Source organism: Cydia pomonella, chromosome 1 (assembly GCF_033807575.1).
Source record: "Cydia pomonella isolate Wapato2018A chromosome 1, ilCydPomo1, whole genome shotgun sequence".
Classification (NCBI taxonomy): domain Eukaryota; kingdom Metazoa; phylum Arthropoda; class Insecta; order Lepidoptera; family Tortricidae; genus Cydia; species Cydia pomonella.
In genome coordinates this window covers 46,221,919-46,242,223 of record NC_084703.1, presented here as the reverse complement: position 1 = coordinate 46,242,223, position 20,305 = coordinate 46,221,919, and the positions used below count along the sequence as shown (strand labels likewise).

The 20,305-nt window shown below is 38.2% G+C and overlaps 1 protein-coding gene across 1 annotated transcript in view; it reads left to right on the top strand.

Annotated features, from left to right (window-relative positions):
* The window catches only part of LOC133525193 (protein vav), a 75,047-nt gene that overhangs the window by 35,106 nt on the left and 19,636 nt on the right, over positions 1–20,305 (top strand). The window contains exons 5-6 of the mRNA XM_061861477.1: positions 6,002–6,172; positions 18,226–18,441. Of these exons, the coding sequence (XP_061717461.1) occupies positions 6,002–6,172; positions 18,226–18,441 (387 nt within the window). The remainder of the gene's footprint in view (positions 1–6,001; positions 6,173–18,225; positions 18,442–20,305) is intronic.

Below are 20,305 nucleotides of genomic sequence, written 5' to 3'. Positions count from 1 at the left end.
TATTGGCAGTTGACAATTAAGTTGTTGAAATAGGCGCCTGCATATTGTAAATATCGATGCATGCTTCCTATTCCAGATGTAAATTTTAATATGTATGAAATCACGACCCGCAATGCTAAGCAAAAATAGGTTAAACATTTGATAATAATAATATTATTTGCTGCCTCTGCGTGCGTCCCGTGATAAGGGCAAGGGCAGCATCCGCTCGGTGTACACCTTACGTCTCATTGAAGTGTCCAAAAGCGTTGATTTCGTCTCCACGCACGCTTCCCAAATGTGTGAAACACCACATGTTCCGTGTTGTGTCAAGACATATTTTTTTTTATAATCAAAACCCTACAACATCGTACCGTTGAAATAAGCTGAATGTGTGTTTATAAAATTTCCGTTGATGCTATTTTATTTTCACGAAACTAAAGTTTCCAGTACAAAGTTTAAAATGTTCTACAAGCTACTTCGCCTTTCCAAGTCAAACTGTCCCAGCGAGATCTTAGAAACTTATTAGCCGCAACATTTCAAAGCAACTTTATTTGTATTGAATATGCTGTAAATGCTGTTGAATTCTGGGTTGATATTCCCGATGCTCGAAAAGAAACTCCTCTGAGAACTATTTTTAATCGCGAAAGGTCAGAGGCTGTCTGCCACCACAAGCGTCTTCCGAACGTTGGCGTCTAGTTTATTTATTTAATCGTATGGCATAAATACAAAAATAGGCAATTAATTATACTAACATCATTAGTTAGTATTTTAAACGTCAACATTCAGGGTGCTGATCCAAGCAGCTGCGTGGGGTGTGAGTTGCAGCAGATCCCTGGTGGCCCCTGGTAGGAAATACAGTGGGCAGCGCTGAATAATGTGTCTCATGTGCTGGTCCTCTTCGCCGCAATCACACAGAGCTCGGTCCCTCCTCCTCCACCTGTGCAAAAAGTAGTTACATCGGCCGTGTCCCGTTCTTAGTCTATTGAGCCGACACCATTTTTTCTCGGGAGGTGTCTAGTAAGCGCTATGGAAAATTGTGTCGCTGGGCAATTGCGCCAACGTTGCGTCGAGCAGCAGCCATAGAGTTGACTAGACGCCGACGCTCTGGAGACGGTGCGGTGACCATAACCTAACTCTGCAACGACTTTGACAGAAGAAAGTGTGGAGGTGTCATTATAATCGTCTTATTATCATAGAAATTGGACGTTTGATGACATTGTCACACTTTGACTTAAGGGGCCCACTATTTACCAGTTCGCCATACGATAAGGACGATATACTGATTGTCAGCTTTTGCGAATAATTGACAGGCCGATATCGTCCGGCGAACTGGTAATTAGTGGGCCCCTTTAGCAAATGTCATGCGAGTTAGTTTGGTCGCAAGGTCGCAAGGTTGTCGCAGTGTCGTAACAGTAACAACACGTGCTAACAGTTACATTTTAGTTGCAATGTGCGGTAATATTATGAACACTTGAATGTGTAACCAGATAATAGCTAGGAGTATACGAGACTATCTCCCGGACAGAACTGATATTAGGGCTGTCATATGAAAAGTGGAATATCCTGACAAAATTCCAGACATCACCCTAAAAATCCTGACATTTCCTGGACGATAGTTACTCCTGGTTTTTTTTAATTAGGCGTCGGTATCTCGCAGGTTTTTTAAATCCGCTGTAGCTATAAGCCACCATAGTCCCTGCACCGCAACCCTGACGAAAGACCAAGAATCCCGACATGTCTGGGGAAATCCTGACGCATGGCAACCTGTACATGCTGTTACATTTATACTGGTCTACTTGAATCGGTTCACGCGGTGAGCTATGGGAACATGGGCGAATTTATTCCAGTCCAATCAAAGAGTTTATTTTTTATACTTGTTCTAGCTGTGCGACTTTCAATCCGTAGGTCGCGGATTCAAACCTTGTTCTTTTTCGGAACTTATGTACGATATATGTTTTGATATCTATCAGTCGCTTTTCGGTGAAGGAAAACATCTTGAGGAAACCGGACTATTCCAATAAGGCCTAGTTTCCCCTCTGGGTTGGAAGGGCTTTCGTAAAAATAGTGCTTACGCCAATTCTCGGGGTTAGTTGCCAAGCGGACCCCAGGCCCAGACAATAAGCCGGGACAAACGCTAGAAAGAAAAAGCCTTATACTAGCTCTCTTACGAGAAAGGACTTCCTCGAACCTCAAATTATCTTCATACCAAATTACACCTAGTGAAGAGGTAACAGACGGACACACAAACAGACAGAGACCTTTCATATTGTATAATATTAATAGGCAGGGGTCGGACAAAAAGTGCGAATGACGTCAAACCACTTATAGGATGATTTCAAATAGTATTTTTGATTTTCATAAAGAATTATCACGTATCATTTATCAATCTCTTTATTGACCTCTTTATTAAACGATATCACCACTTGAAATGAGTAAGTACGTTTTTGACTGACACATTGTCAATCAGATGAACAGTCAGTGTCAAATACTTCGTAGCAGTCAAAGTGGCCAAATAGTTCGGTACACCATACTAATTAGTATGGTGTACTAACAAGTATTTGACACTGACTGTTCATCTGATTGACAATGTGTCAGTCAAAAACGTACTTACTCATTTCAAGTGGCGATATCGTTTAATAAATACTTCATAGCAGTCAAAGTGGCCAAATAGTTCGGTACACCATACTAATTAGTATGGTGTACCGAACTATTTGGCCACTTTGACTGCTACGAAGTATTTGACGCTGACTGAACAATAAATTGACTTCGTTATTGTTTAGCTATTGTATCCTCACGATTATATGTAGCTAAAATTTATATTTACTAATATATAAGAAAACGCTCTAAAATGTCATCTTTACTCGAATATTGTGGCAATTTTCCGTTTTTGGAGGTACGTGACAAACACGTATACTGCTAATCTTACCTACTGTTCCCACTTTTGACTATTAAACCTATTTATCTGAGGATCCCACAGACTTGTTCTAACTAATTTCAAATAATTACCTTATGGTAACAAGTTTCGTGAAATTTATTTTATTCACATCACCCTACCACCTGTATTATTAATTCCATTGATTTATTTACGATTATTTTGTTACTTCATTAATACTACTTTGTTACTTGTCACATGTCACACGGAAGTTTAAATACAAACTCAAACATCATCCTGTGTGCAAGATTAAGTACGTCATTTTTACGTCATCCGCACTTTTTGTCCGACCCCTGTTAATAGGGATTAGTAGGGATGACCGTTATACCAGACCAAAGAGTTTTGAGAGAGTTTTTGTTGTATATTTTGATCCACACTGAAGAATCGCCGCCGTGCCTAGTGAAAATCATTTATTCTATCTATATGTGTGTGCGATTTAAAATTGATATTTTTTTTATTAGTGACTTATTTTTCTTTTTGTACAAGGTAGTTATTTTTTTAATGCTTTTAAGAAAAACTAACCGATATCGATTTTTTCTAGTATGATTTCTCCCTGTTTGTATGCAAATATCAATACTAAAACGCGACAATCTAAAACGCACATTGTGGCCTAGTCAGCTGGCGGCATTCTGCACTGTGCAGTCCACATGGCTAATTGCCGCACAAAATGGAGACAGATCTCATGTGGTCACGATCCTCAGAAGAGTGGCCTACAAATAGTCCCCATTGACTGGACTCGTTACCCTCGAGCGAGTCGCTTCCTCCGAACAAATTGTCAAATACTTCACGGCCGAGTTGCAATATTGCAATTAAGTAAGAGTACCGTGTACGCTGTTATAACCGACATTTAGTATACCTTGTTACACGTACATAAAGTTTAAAATCGTCAGTTGTGGGTTGCTGTACGTGTACCTTATGGTATAGAGTTTAAGGCTCACAGTCGAGTGTTTCTGTTAATACAGTCATGAGATATATCGGAGCGGCCGGGGTGTTCACAAATATCTGAACACGCCTCTATTGTCAAGGCGTTAGAGAACGTGTTCAGATATTTTAAAGCACGTCGGCCGCGCAGATATATCTGTGGCTGTACGATACGCGGACGTCGCCGTGGACGGCAGTGATACTTGGATTTCGTGCGAATAACGTGTTAGGGAAAGAAAGAAATAGATAATAATCTCTCAGTGTGTGTATAGCAAGGTTGTCGTGTTTGTGTTATGTATATTCGTGTCGCTGAGATATGTTATTTTAATTGTGTTTTTATGAAGAAAGATAAAGGGGTGAGTGCTTCGGGTGTTTTTTCGTCAGAATATTTTAGAGTTGAAATAGTTTCAGACATTTAAAGAGTTTTGAAATGTAGTAAAACTAGTACAGTATTAGGCTCATCAATGTATATAGAATTATAAACTAAAGTTCCTAAGAATATAGAACGGTAAAAAAAAAATAGAACGTTAAATTTAAAAATGTAGCCGGCTTGCATTGCGGTTTGTGATGTCATAATATTGAAATATTATCTTTCTGTGTGACATAAGCTGACAAAAAAAAAATGCCGAATTAGTGCATGCGTTATTTCCTATTTTATATGTTGCATGATTAACGATCGTTTTGAAATACTTTTTTTTTTAAACGTATTTCAGAATGGTTGTTTTTGTATGATTGTACCTAAGAACCGAAAAAGAGAAGATTAATGAAAATTAATATATTAATGAAGGAACCCAAACCACCGCGTCTTTACTGAAACGCGTCTAGTGTCTGCATTTAGAAAGTTAAACCAATTGGATTCAATTATATTTTAATACCTATAAAATTACCGTTTAATTCTGTCGAGTTGGTTCAACTTTCATTTGTTGACTTTAATTTTTGTTTATTCTTTTATAGGACCTATATATTATTGTACAGTCAAAAGATTTACCCCCTTATTCATAAACGTCTACTAAAGTTGACAAGCCGCTAATAATCGTTTGTCACTTTCCGACGTATTGGTATGATGGAAAGGGACAAACGATTATTAGCGGCTTGTTAACTCTAGTAGACATTTATGAATAAGGGGGTTAATTTGTGACCCATTTCGTACCTTGCCACGGTGACAATACTATCAGGTCTCTTCTTTCATGTTGTTTGTACGAAATGGGTTACAAATTAAATCTTTTGATTGTACATATCAGTGGCGGATCGTTAAAAGAACTCGATTCCCATCGGCTTGTCTAATTTCAGCCCGTTGAGTACTTTCACGATCGGTTCATGGACAAAAGGAAAGCAAAATTAGCTCCGGGTTTCCTACGAATATTTGTGACGCGCCGCCACTGGTACATATTGTCCTGACTCCATTTATATGACTAAGATCGGTAGCGCTACTTTACCAACAGGGGCCCATTTCTCGAATGGTATTAGACTAATATTATTAGTGTGTTACCATGGTAACCCATACGATTTGACAGTTCGGGTACTAATTGTATTGGTCCAATACCGTTCGAGAAATGGGCCCCAGAAGTACACTGAAAAAAAAAAGTAATTAAAAAAAATACGGAATTTAAGGGATAAACAAAATAAATGTTGCTTTATGTTCTTAAACCGATTTGTTACTGGTAACACAAAAGTCTCAATTTTTGTGCATTATTAATAGTAACTTTTTTTTCTGTGTAAGAAGCGCTTATTTCTCATCAATTGACCCATTTAACTATTGCGTTCACGATTATATACGCGACATAGCTTTGGAGTAAACGAAACGAAACGATGTGTCAAAAAATAAACACTTAGATTCGGTCCAAGCTCTGCATGGCATTGTCTATATCTCATCATGAACGTCATATTTCTATTTCTAATAAAATAAACTTCCATCAGACAATGACATATTAAATATATTCAACCGAGTACCGAAAACCGGGAACCAGGGTGTGACGTTGCTCCTCGTTATGGAGCGAAACATGTCGAGCTATTATGGAATTTAAGTATATACATATGTGAGAGTGACCCGATTTGATATATTTAATATGGCATATTTCTATCAAAATATGACATTTATATTGATACTTAGACAGACTCTGTGGAACTTACTGTACCGAATTGCAATTATAACCTACCCTTAATGTTTAGCTCGCTACGTCATCGCACAGCCTGGAGAAACGCGACTACGTGATCAGAGAGCTGGTGGACACAGAGTGCAACTATGTCGACGTACTGAGCAAGATCATAAAGTACTTCCTGAGGCCGCTCACGCCCTATCTGAAGGCGCCCGATCTGCAGCTCATATTCTTTGGCATTAAGGTCAGTTGATACTTCATGTACTATCAACTGTTTACCTAGGCTACATCATCGCACAGCCTGGAGAAACGCGACTACGTGATCAGAGAGCTGGTGGACACAGAGTGCAACTATGTCGACGTACTGAGCAAGATCATAAAGTACTTCCTGAGGCCACTCACGCCCTATCTGAAGGCGCCCGATCTGCAGCTCATATTCTTTGGCATTAAGGTCAGTTTATACTTCATGTACTATCAACTGTTTACCTAGGCTACATCATCGCACAGCCTGGAGAAACGCGACTACGTGATCAGAGAGCTGGTGGACACAGAGTGCAACTATGTCGACGTACTGAGCAAGATCATAAAGTACTTCCTGAGGCCACTCACGGCCTATCTGAAGGCGCCCGATCTGCAGCTCATCTTCTTTGGCATTAAGGTCAGTTGATACTTCATGTACCATATAGCACACCTAAGACTGACTACTGTTTACCTCGCTACGTCATTGCACAGCCTGGAGAAACGCGACTACGTGATCAGAGAGCTGGTGGACTCAGAGTGCAACTATATCGACGTACTGAGCAAGATCTTAAAGTACTTCCTGAGGCCGCTCACGCCCTATCTGAAGGCGCCCGATCTGCAGCTCATCTTCTTTGGCATTAAGGTCAGTTGATACTTCTTGTACAGTTGCTATCAAATATATTAACACGCCTTTATTGTCAAGGCGCCAGGGTGCGTGTTCAGATATTTATGAGCACCTTGGCCGCTCCGATATATATGATGGCGACTGTACTATCAAAACTATTTCGGGCTAACGCAAAAATCTGATGTTTATATTAAATTGTTACACGTTTTTACAAAGACAAATTTAGATATACGAATTTACAGTACCGATGCGCCATGCATCATGCACAGCAGTAAGAAAATACTGGTAAACAATAACATAAATTCCTCACGATGTTTTCCTTCACCAAAAAGCTAATGGTAAATATCAAATGATATTTTGTACATAAGTTCCGAAAAACTCATTGGTACGAGCCAGGGTTTGAACCCGCGTCCTCCGGATTGAAAGTCAGACGTCATATACACTCGGCCACTACCGCTTCCACCTGCATACATCTGCGAAAAAATTCAAAGGTGTATAATAAGTCCCCAATCCGCATTGGGCTAGCGTTGGCACTATAGCCCAATCACTCTCGCGCATGAGAGGAGGCCTGTGCCCAGCAGTGGGACGTTTATTGTCTGAATTATTTATTTATTTATAATAATATAATATGAAGATGGCATCCTCATCCGATGGTCGAAGCGGGATTTAATTATCATATTTTTTATATTATTGAAAATTAAAAATGAAATGATAAATAATGTATTAATGACCACAAAAATGGGTGACCATTTGAAACAGTGATACATGAAGTGGAGGTTGCTTATCATCGATACTTTTATTAAAAACATTTTGAACCTTAAAAATTTTCACTATATCTAGTTTATTTTAAATCTTCCTCGCAACTATTTTTTTCCCCGGCGTTTCCCTATATTGCGATCGACCTCATCCACTCTTTATGCAAAACAACCTGACCTGGTTTAGAATAGAAAAACCTTAGTTCTTGTTAAGGAATCTATTCGCTATTACGTCCAACCCACCGACCTACTGCATGGAAGATGAGGCAATTTTAAAATAGAAAAAATAAGTTTTTGGCAGAATTTTTCTTTTTTTGTATCCTCCTTTTTGGTACGGACGGCTTAAGAATGGAATGCGCTCCCGCCATCTGTATTCCCTGACAAATATGACCTCGGTCTCTTTAAAGCAAGTGTGAATAGGCTACTACTGAACCGGCGAGCTCCATCTTAGGCATGTGTTCACTTTCCATCAGGTGTGACTAGGGCCAATCGCCGATCAGTTTATAATTAAAAAAAAAAGTATGTACTTTTCTTACCACAGGCAAATAATACTCATCTAGAGACATTTATAAAAACTCCAAGCACAATTAGGTTGCGTTGTTTTATCACAGAGTGCCCATGGCCACCTGTCTCCTTCATCAGATCAGTTCGATGATACCATAATATTGCTTTGGCACCGGACTTCCATATGTATGCAAATTTTCAGCCCATTCGGAAATCGGGAAGTGGGTCAAATTTAGCTTCCAAGATTTGACACTAATAAAATAACTCTTCTTCCTCGCGTTGTCCCGGCATTTTGCCACGGCTCATTGGAGCCTGGGGTCCGCTTGGAAACTAATTCCTAGAACTGGCGTAGACAGTAGTTTTTACGAAAGCGACTACCATCTGACCTTCCAACCAAGAGGGTAAACTAGGCCTTATTGGGATTAGTCCGGTTTCCGCTCGATGTTTTCCTTCACCGAAAAGTGACTGGTGAATATTACCTCTAAATAATATTTCGTACATAAGTTCCTTCCGACAAACTCATTGGTACGAGCCGGGGTTTGAACCCGCAACCTCCAGATTGCAAGTCGCACGCTATGCCATCAGCGCACACTAACACCGCACACACTATAGTATTTTATGCATCAGTTGTATAAGAAGGGTCAAAAAAGGCGAGTGGCGTGAGTTACAATGTGAGCCGGAGCCGAAGGCGTAGGCGAACATTGTAAAGGAATACGCCACGAGAATTTTTTGACCTACTTATACAACGTTGCATACAATATTTTTCCTACGAGTCAACAAAAATAAATCTTAATTTAGGTAAACAAATTACAGCAAAAGTATATAGCCAAGACGCGCGAGCATACCTTGTTACGCGCCCGGCCCGCCCCGGGCCGCGGCCGGCCGGTCGGCGACACCTCCTCGTAACTCATGAGGCCCTGGTACTTGCTACTTGCTAAATTAATTTTTTGGACAGTTTTTTCTCAATTTTGGCCACCGTAGCCTACGGAGACTAACAAGCAACGCTAAGCGGTCTTCGTAGTCTATGGGTGTTGCTATATTACGGGTGTCACATGCGTGTTTCTGACTTATGACGTAATTATTTTTACTATGCAACCAAATGAATATTTTGTAAGTTGGCATCAATGCACTTAGTTTAAAACTGTATTCGTTTTGGTTTTGTTAGGTTGGTAGCCATTAATCGCAGTAACATTATAGCTTATAAAAGCACAAGAGCTTTTATGAGGAATAGACAATATAGACTTTTCTTGAAATCTTTTATGTATGTTCTTATATTCGTGTTAATGAATGCATAAATGACAGATAACAGTAGAGGAGTAGGAAAAGAAAATAACATACGTACTAAAAGGGCAAGTTAAATAAAAGCTTGTAAAAAAATAGAAAAGCTTGGTGCGTACACTGCGTACCATTTTTGTTTGTTATAACCAGACATCGGATTATAGGAGGCAAATTTGCGAGTATCAATAAATTTACAGTTTTCAGATTTTTTTTTTCCTCTTGCACCTAATACCTACCTTGATACCAAATATCAAGTTTCTAGGTCATCTGGAAGTAGGTTAGGTTTTTGATGTATAAGTCAATCAGTCATAAAAAATCTGGCTTTTAAACGTTAATTTGTCAATTACTGTTTGAGCTACATTAATGATATTATAAAGCCAAATTACATGTGTGTTGGTTAAATAGGTTTCAAGTTGTGAAGGGGTCAAAATTAGTCATAAGTCATTTATTCATAAAGTTGATTTACACGTTATAAAAAATGGAACATATTTAAATATGCCGTTAACAAATAAACAAAATTAAAGATACATATAATATCACATTCTTTCTAATAATATAAAAATAAGAATTACCTGACATCCTTTTTGTGAACATTCAGGTATTCATCATAATCATAAAATTATTATTAGCTCGACATTGTTCGTGTAAATATTACACAAGGTTGCGTCGCCAGTTCCTTTTTCTTTCAACGTGGCTGGACACGTTACCGCTCGAATTTAAATCATTTTCAGTAGGAACAGTGTTTCATTTGTTTTGTCTCGTTCCATTTTCAAACAAAATAAAATCAACTCTGTTTCTTATGCTGTAGTTTCAAATTACACTGTCAAAAATTTCGGATGTTTCCTTGTATTGTTCGGTCTTAAGTAGTGGCTAGTAGGCTACTGGAACTCTCTACATACTTAATAGAAATGGCGAATAATGTTAACAAATATGACAGATTCTGTCAGCATTTAACTATGGTTGCTTTCATTGAAATATTAATCATTAACATACATTTTAACTAGTAATTGATATAAATAAACGACTCTGCCTATGAAGCCGATGGTTCCGGGTTCAAATCCTACGGGCATTTATTCGTGTGATGAGCATGGAAATTTGTTCCTGAGTCAAGGGTGTTTTCTATGTATTTAAGTATTTATAAATATTTATATATTATATATATAGTTGTCTAAGTACCCTCAACACAAGCCTTATTGAGCTTACTGTGGGACTTAGTCAATGTGTGTAATAATGTCCTACAATATTTATTATTTTATTTATTTATTTAAATTTATAAACTGTTATATATGTACGGTCACGTATGTAAATATCTATACGAAAAAAGTGTCAAAAATATGTATACACGACTTTATTGCCCATATATACATATTTTTGGCACATTTTTCGTACCGATATTTTCGGACGTGACTGTACAATAACTTTTGGATTTACTCACTACTATTTTGTTATCATTCAAAAGGATTCCAAATGTATCCTCAAAGTTAAAATAAAACATTGTAATAAAAAAATAAAGATCCAATTAGTATAAATTGCTTCTAAGAAGGCGGGAAAACAACGGATCACTTAAAATAATGAGTCGATCTTAAAAGAAAATCCTTAATACAGGGAAATCTAATTTATACAGTAAATCCCTCGTTGGGAGTCGTTTCTTGATATAATTTTTAACCGATACCTGCAAAAGGGAGCGTAATGTGGGGGGCATAAAGGATGTGATATGGTTTGGCCTGTATGTATGCAGGCTATGACGCATGACGTACTTGGCATAATAGAGCGGTTTTATTCACTGTACAGGTCAAGGTAATAAATATCGATACGGACAAAGTGCCAAAGATATGTATACACGACCTTATTGCCTGTATATTAAGGTAATGTGTACATATTTTTGACATTGGCCGTATCGATATTTAATACCTTGACTGTACACTATACTTTTTTTTAATTTGGAAAATGAGATTTTACTCAGATTTTTATATACTACGTCGGTGGCAAACAAGCATACGGCCCGCCTGATAGTAAGCAGTCTCCGTAGCATATGGACCACGTGCTCTTTCGATTTTAATGGGATAAAAAGGTGTCCCAAGATTTTTTTCATTTCTTTGTCTTTTGTCATTATACTTTTACGGCTAGTGATGACCCAACTTGGGTTTGTATGAAATTATCCGGATCTGGATCCGCGGATCTTCCCATACATTTCAGATCCGTCGTGCAAACCCTAGACGTACCCTATGGGCCAAGACACTGGATAAAGCTCTTTCATTGTTTATTACTAATATTTTAATTCATTCATAAATTATATTTTTCTATTGCATGAAAGTGAGTACAAAAGGTTATTTTTAATACTACGACGGTGGCAAACAAGCATACGGCTCGCCTGATGGTAAGCAATCTCCGTAGCCTATGTACGCCTGCAATTCCAGGGGAGTTACATGCGCGTTGCCGACCCTAAACCCCTCCCCCACACTTCGTTGGGCTCGTTGTTGTAAGTGGTGGTGTATTGCTTATTGCTCTTATGCACTTTTTTTGGCTGATTAAGAGGGAAATATACCACGTGGAAAGTGGTTTAAGACGTACTTACTCGTGTTATCCAAATGTTTATAAACAGTCTGGGCCCACGCGTTATGTCGTTCACGTCACACGTTACGCTTCAAGCCCAGAGGGCCTACCGCGAACCACGTTCGACGTGTTGCCTCTCTGTCGCACTTGTAAATTCTTACGTAAGTGTGACAGGGGCCAGACATATATCTTAATGACGGTGCATGTATCGACTCGTTTGTAAACACGTATAGATCGTGTCATTCTCGACGACGCGTGCCTTGGCTATTATTGTCATGATGTTAAAGGTTAGATTTGACAAGTCTGACACGAACTATTCGATAGGATAGGATAATGTAGGGGGGGGGGGGGGGGGGGGGGGGTTGGTAGTAATAAATAAAACTGCTTTTCATCCAACCTCAGAATGCGGGTACGCAGACACGCAGCGCTACTGGTCATACGCATTAAAGAGCAGCTTTCCATTTTTAAAGACTTGGTTTCCCAAACGTATTATTTTGTATAAGAGAAAACGTTTTTCCACTTCTAAATATTTTCCATTTTCCATGATTTTTTTGTATGTTATTGACATATGAAAAACTACGTTTATAGGTTTTTTCAAAATTTGCATAACAACAAAACAATACCGTTATTTCGCTAGATTCGAAAAGCTATTCTTCTCTCTTAAGCGACTCGAATCTTGTTTGATATATAAATAAATGAATATACAATCGATTAAAAAAATGGCTGACTACAAATGCCTTTTATGACATGTCAGAATATTATAATAATGATTTGAATTTTAATTTAATTTAATTTATTGGATGTATGAATTGTGTTGATTATTACTATTTTATATTTTTATATTTTATATTATTTAATTTGATAATTATGACATGTCAGAATATTATAATAATAATTTAATTTATTGGATATTTGAATTGTTTTGATTATTTTTATACTGTTTTATTTTACTGTAATTGAATTTGATTATTATTATTTATTATCTTAATTGTACTTAAATTGGCATTGACCTAATTATATATTGTATTACCTTTTGACATGTAAAATTTGTAATTTTATCAATAAAGGAATATGAATATGAATATATACTTTGTGACAGTACGAGTCTTCTTCCTCCTGCCCTTATCCCACGTTATGTGGGGTCGGCACAACATGTTCTTCTCTTCCATTCTCCTCTATCTTTCATCACCTCAGCACTCACTCCTTTCTTTCTCATATCCTCTTTCACACAATCCATCCATCGTTTTTTTGGGTCTACCATCCGCTCTCCGTCCATCTTGTGACAGTACGAGTAATGGTATGTAATGAAAAATGTATAGAAATTTTATGACTCCTTTTTTTTCCTATCAGGATCGAAAAAGCTCGTGATTCTGTGTAATCCAAATAAAACAAGTTTAACGTACATTAAATAAGTGGTGTAAGTGTGGTGTAAAATTACAAGATAGAATTAGGAACAGTGTGATAAGGGAAAAGTGTGGACTGAACGAAGATGTAGTGACAAAAATTGAGAAAGGTATGACACGTGGAAAGAATGAGTGAAAGAAGGTTAACAAAGAGAGTGTATAAGGGAGAAGTAGAAGAGGGAGCTGGAAGGGGTAGACCTCGGCGGACTTTCTCTGATCAAATCGGGGAAATCCTGAAGAAAGGCCAGGTCAAGAGCACCCTAAACCGACGAGCGTGTATCAGGAATGTCATGAAAGTGAAGGAAGCGAAAGAGGTATGTCAGGATCGTAGCAAGTGGAAATCCGTGGTCTCTGCCTACCCCTTCGGGAAATAGGCGTGATTATATGTATGTAAATAAGTAAATGATTCATTTTTACCGTCGGGCATTGGGTTTCCATGGACTCTCTAACAATTTTTTAGCCGCACCGCCATACAATGTGCTATACAAATACACGAATAACGTTGCAAAACTCATCGCGAACCAATTTCGAGTTTGGCCATGTTTCTCCCACTGTCTATTTGTCCCCGATACAAATAGAGCTTGTGTCGGATTGTGAAAAAATAAACGAAGTTTTGGTCCTATATCGTGGAATTAACTGACCGTTTCCGAGCCTTATTGGTAAGACTTAAGGTTCACTATAGCCAGTTTAACGTGTGATAGCAAATTAAGTGCATTGAAATTGCTTTTTCTGATAAGAGAAGTGGACTTTCACTTAAACAATACTCGTTTTGGACGCGCAGATTAAGGTGCTAATACTCTAGGTGTCTGATGCATCGAGTGTGCACTGATGTTCACCCTATATCCAAGAAAATCTGACCCACTGGGTCATGAAGTCATGAAAAAGTATGATATTTTAAAATACACCAGAAACATACGTAATTTTTTTTTCGGGACATGTTGTGATTTCGTATTTATCACGTCCAAAATGAGGGGCTCTTCAAAGCAACCAAATTTTATTGAAACATTTCAAAAATAATTGGAAACAAACATTAACTTTTTTTACAAATTTATAGTTTTGAGTTTCCCTGTATTTGCAGTTTAAGAAGATATTACTTGCCAAATTTCATAGTTCTAGGTCAGCGGGAAGTGCCATTTGAATTTTGATTCCCTCGAGAGTGTAAAAAAAAAACCGTTTTTTGCGGTATAAACGGCCATATATTTTAATTACATTAACTTAGAAGTTTCATCTTTAGTACATAATTTTAATTTCAACTCGATACCTCCTCCTTCCTAAGATAAAGGGTCTTGACAGACAGACGGACAACAAAGTGATCCTATGTGAATTCCATTTACCATTTGAGGTACGAAACCCTAAAAAACGGTTCATTAAGCTTACGTAATACATTGCACCTAATGCATTGACGCTATTGTTCTCTTTCCGGCCCTTGGGTCGAAACAAAAGTGATACCATTGCTGGTTGTACAGTCAAGGTATTAAAAATCGATACGGACAAAATGACAAAAATATGTACACACTACTTTAATATATAGGCAATAAGGTCGTGTATACATATTTTTGGCACTTTGTCCGTATCGATATTTAATATCTTGACTGTACAGCCGCCATCAGATATATCGGAGCGGCGAAGGTGCCAACAAATATCTGAACACTCCTCTATTGTCAAGGCGCGAGAGAGTGTGTCCAGATATTTATGAGCACCTTGGCCGCTCCGATATATCTGATGGCGACTGTACATAAAAGCACTTTATAATGTAACAATGACCCAGTTTCAGAGAAATGAAAACAAATTGGTATTGCCCCGGCTCGATTTTCACAGATACATTAATCACCGTTAAATGATACTGTTTTTTGGTAACGTTTATTGTGAACGTAACGAAATAATCATAACCCGGTTTTTCGGGGGCAATAAGTTACCAGTGTTTATTAATTACATGTCGACTCTAGTGTTAATGATCTCGATAGCAAGACATAATAACAACTCGTGTTGAACTAATTATAGTATCGTTTGCAACACGTATATAATAATAATGTCAAACGAAATTTTGAGACCTAATTATGTACTTATTGTTATTTTAATAAATTACATCTAATAATAATTCTGTTAATGTTACCTATTGTAAAAGCGTTATCATTTTGGTAATAAAAAAATAATATTTTCCTTTACAAATATGTGAGTTTTCGTATTTTATTCGACTTTGGTCGGTGGTATACTTTGGTCGATCTTGCAGTTGTGACCGTTTATTGTGGCATCCCACATTTTATCACTCTCGCATCAAGCGCTGGTGGCCTAGCGGTAAGAGCGTGCGACTTGCAATCCGGAGGTTGCGGGTTCAAACCCCGGCTGGTACCAATGAAATTTCGGAACTTATGTGCGAAATATCATTTGATATTTACCAGTCGCTTTTCGGTGACGGAAAACATCGTGAGGAAACCGGACGAATTCCCACAAGGCCTAGTTTTACCTTCTGGGTTGGAAGGTCAGATGGTAGTCGCTTTCGTAAAAACGTGCCTACGCCAAATCTTGGGATTAGTTGTCAAGCGGACCCCAGGCTCCCATGAGCCGTGGCAATATGCTGGGACAACGCGAAGAAGAAGGATGTATCATCACTCATCATTTACCTCGTCTAATCATATGGGCCCAATCTTTAAATGCACCAGTGTTACTGGTTGGTCTCCATCCCACACTAGCGTCTTTTGGGCGCCGGCGTCAAGTTAGCGCTATGGAAAATGGCGTCGCTGCGCAGTTGCGTCCACGTTGCGTCGAGCAGCAGGCATAGAGTTGACTAGACGATGACGCTAGTGTGGAGTGGCCCTTAGACTGAATCTAGCTACATGAAGCTTCGCATGTGAAATTTCCTTAGGCCACTAAGGCTATGTGATGTACGAGTACATCTTTATTGCAATCGGTGTTCGACCACTAGCCGTTTATGGGTCAATCGGGCGATAGGAGTAGGGCATTGGAACAGAGTAACAACTTCTACTGACCGTGCTATAAGAGTACACAGCTTCCTTCAAACTTTCGTATATAGTGATGTGTAGCGTTATCGGTGTTCTACTAACCATTTGTGGGGACTGTAGAAGTAGGGCATCGGATCAGAATAAAACTTCGACTGACCCTGCAACAAGCGTGTATTGCAATTATCTTAAAAATGTGACCGGGTGACCCACACAGGGTCATAGATCAACTGGGCTGAGTAGCAAAAGGGAATCGGAACAGAGTAACAACTTAAATTACTTTTGTGTGAGAGTGCACTGAAATTAATTTCTTCAAACTGCCAAGCCAGCATGTTTAGTGCATCTAACGTGATCAGTAAACCTCTTTGGAAGCTTACACAATATGCAACAGCATGTTAATTTTTATAATAAAGGGTGTTTGGCCCATTGTTTGCCTAATAAAAATGACAGATTAGGGCGTCGTGGTAGATTGTTCACAATCCCAGGACTGGAATGTGGGTATCCCCCCCCCCTCTTTCTTAGTAGGAAGAGCATGGAGGTGAGAGTTACACATAACCCCGCAAAATGGGCCCACCTCATGGTGGTCCCACACTGACTGTTATATAATAGTGTTTTATTATGTTGTACTTGTCACACAATGCTATATAACATTTTATAACAGCCAGTGTAGGGCCACAATTAGGCTCGGGGGGCGATGCGTAACTGCATTCCCACACCGTCAAAAAAAGATAGGTTAGGGTCATTCCTTACCTTAAAATAAATTCTTGTGCCCATGGATTTTAATATGGACTGTGCGCGGTGGAGGGTCTGCCAACTTGTGGCCTGAATCGGAACCATAAACATGTACATTTACACGTCACGTATTTTCTTGTGCATAGTAGATTCTGCCATCTTGTGGACTACATCGGAACAATGAACATCACATTTACGCCTCGCGCCAAAAATCTGACGGCTCCTGTGCTGCCTCCTACAGTTCATGCACGCTACCTATAGGACGCTTTACCTGTTACTCTGGTCAGTTCGGGCCTCTGTAACTGAGCTATGTAAGCGATGTGCAATCAACTGTTCACATTGCCTGTGTTAGCTCAATTCATCAGAAAGCTGTGATTGTATCTTACACTGGCCTCTGCCCATGAATTGTTGGCAAACGTTGGCAGCTCGTACTCCTAAACTATAATAGCTCTTACATTTACTAAATTAAAATCGGGGGGCACGGTAGTGCCCCCGCCAAGACGAGCAAAGCGAAACGCAAGGGCACTACCTACCTTTTCTCGAAACGCTTCGTCATTTTTTTGATCCCTCATAACTTGGGTTTGGATTATACCAGATAAACATTTTTTTTATTAAGCATGAAAAATTTCAATTGCATAGCTCTTATACCTTAGATTTTGTTAATATCCACAAAACCCCGATTTCGACACTAAATCACTGATTCACTCACTCACTGATGATCATCAAAACACTTAGGGTACTTCTTGAAGTCTTAGGAAGCAAAAACTAGTAATTTTTTGCCCCTAAGGGTTGAAAAGGAGAGTGGAATGGAGGAATGAATAACCGCAGAACCGATTTAGTTGAAATTTGGTATGTAGATAGTTTTTGTTATGGGGAAGGATATAGAATAGTTTTCAACCCCAAAATCACCCCGTAAGGGTAAAAAGGGAGAGAAAAAGGGCGTTAGGGGGGAAAGGGGGTTTAAGTTTGTATAGGGAATCAGTAAAAAAGCAAGATTGTATAAAATATGCCCCCAGATACGTATTTCAGGATTTTTAATAGAAAATACCCCCCAACCCTCATAGTCATAAGTGACTTACAAAAAGAAGTGAAATCCCATCAATCTTACTTAAAACAATCTTACTTACGATTTACAAAAAGAAGTGAAATAAATCAAAATCTTTTTGATGGGATCTAAATTACATTAACATTCATATCATAACGTCTATACTTGTATGAACTTGTCTAATAAACTACCTTATGTCCTCTAGGAACTCCACGACATCCACTCCGGCTTGCTCCGCCAACTGAAGCTAGCCACGGAGGCATGCGTGCCCGGCAACGGAGCCCCCCGGCTTGCCGACGTGTTCCTCACATGGCGAGAGCGATTGCTGCTATACGGGGACTACTGTTCCAACTTGACCGCGGCACAGGACACGTTGAAGACCCTGGACGCGAGAGACGCAACCTTTAGCAAGCAGTTACAGGTAGGTTTAAAAAAACGGTCAAGAGCGAGTTCGTTTTACTCGCGCACCGAGGGTTCCGTCCAAACTTTGAATTATCTCGTGTAACTATAAAGGCGAAAGAGTTTTCAACAGAAGTACCTATACTAAGTATTAATGTACACAGCGCCATCTATCGGCAAATTGTCTAACTAATTTGCGCGATGTAATGCACGTATGTTGGTTTTTCAAGGATAATTCTCTATCATGTGGACCGATATCAAAAATTGATCTTTTATTTGAACAAACGTGTATTTATGTCTCATAGAAATTGTAGATGTAATAAACGCACGTAAAGGTGGTTAAATTGCAAACTGAAATCGGAAAGGTTTTTTGTTAATTAAAAAAAGTTACCAAGATAGAGGTCTGATTATATTTTTCCTGTAAAATTTATAGTAATGTTAATATTATGTAAAATTTGATAATTTTTCGTCGGTAAACTTCGGTGATATTTTTTTATTTATATAGTTTTTTTCACATTTTCCTTCATAAATAAATTTTTTTCGCTATGAAAAAAATTAAAAAAAATGTTTGGTTATGTTCAATTTGAGCTGTTTCAAATGATACCCCACTTGACCTACTTACTAGACTTTGAAATTTTGCCCCTCTTTATATTGGACATTTTCCATTTTTAATAAAAGATAAATTTAAAAAATATACTTTTAATGTGTCTGGGTTATTAGTGTTTCATAACTATTCCAAATTTCAAATCGATAGCTTAAGTGGTTTTCGAGATATTTACCGATGTGACAGACAGACAGACAGACGGACGGACGGACAGAGTCGCACTATAAGGGTTCCTTTTGTACCTTTTTGGTACGGAACCCTAAAAATGTGTAAAACAACTCGGCCATCCTGAGTATCCTGACTGTGAGCTGTCCTTTAGCCAGTTGTAATACAAGTGGCTAAATAAACATAAAAATGACATAAAAATTCCCTAATTTAAAACAAAAAGTGTAGTGTACTTTAAATAAAATGGCCCTAGTTCAAATTGGCCTTCTGTATATCAACATCTACCATAGGGAAAATATATACTATCGCCGCATTCGTGTATAAGTGGTTTCGAATTTCGTTAGCCTGATGACTGATGATAGTAATCGACCGTAGTCTATTACCCCCTTATTCATAAAACTGTACGTCCCTGATTTAGTTCAATTATATTTTATCCCTTTCTTACAAATACATAAGTCAAAATGACAGATAAAGACCAACGATTCATAGCTAATTCAGGCCAGCATTAATAACGCCATTAGACACATGAAACAGGTTATCATAGAGTTAAGAAGGAATAACGCAAAAAATTTAGTTTCTATTGTGAGTTTTACAGATTCGAAGTAAAACCTTAAAAGGTTGAAGTTGGCAGGATAGAAAAAAAAAACACATAATGATGTCTAATATTAAATTTTTTTCAGTTGTATAACCCTTTTCCAGGCCCCACCAATCTACAAGGCTTTCCCAAAAAAACCAAATATATTCCAATTAATCCAGCTTTGACGATGCATTTGAAGACAAGTCTCATTTCCAGAAACTGCAATCTAATTTGAACCTTAAATCGCAATACTAAAGTTGAAATTGTGATGGCGCGTATGTGGTCGATAAATCGTACTATACCTGGAAAAGGATTAACGATACTCTGCATACCATAGCACTATAATTTTGGTACAAAATAGTTATACAGTCAGACCAAGACTAGTCTGCAACGAGTGCTTGCCTATTATTGGGTCGAGCAATTTGTTTTTATTGTCATAATTTCAATAAGTTATTATGTAAAACGGAACTCAATTGCAATAGAGTTTGATTTTACTTATCGAATTAATCGATTCCACCATCATGTTAAATCGTTTTAGTC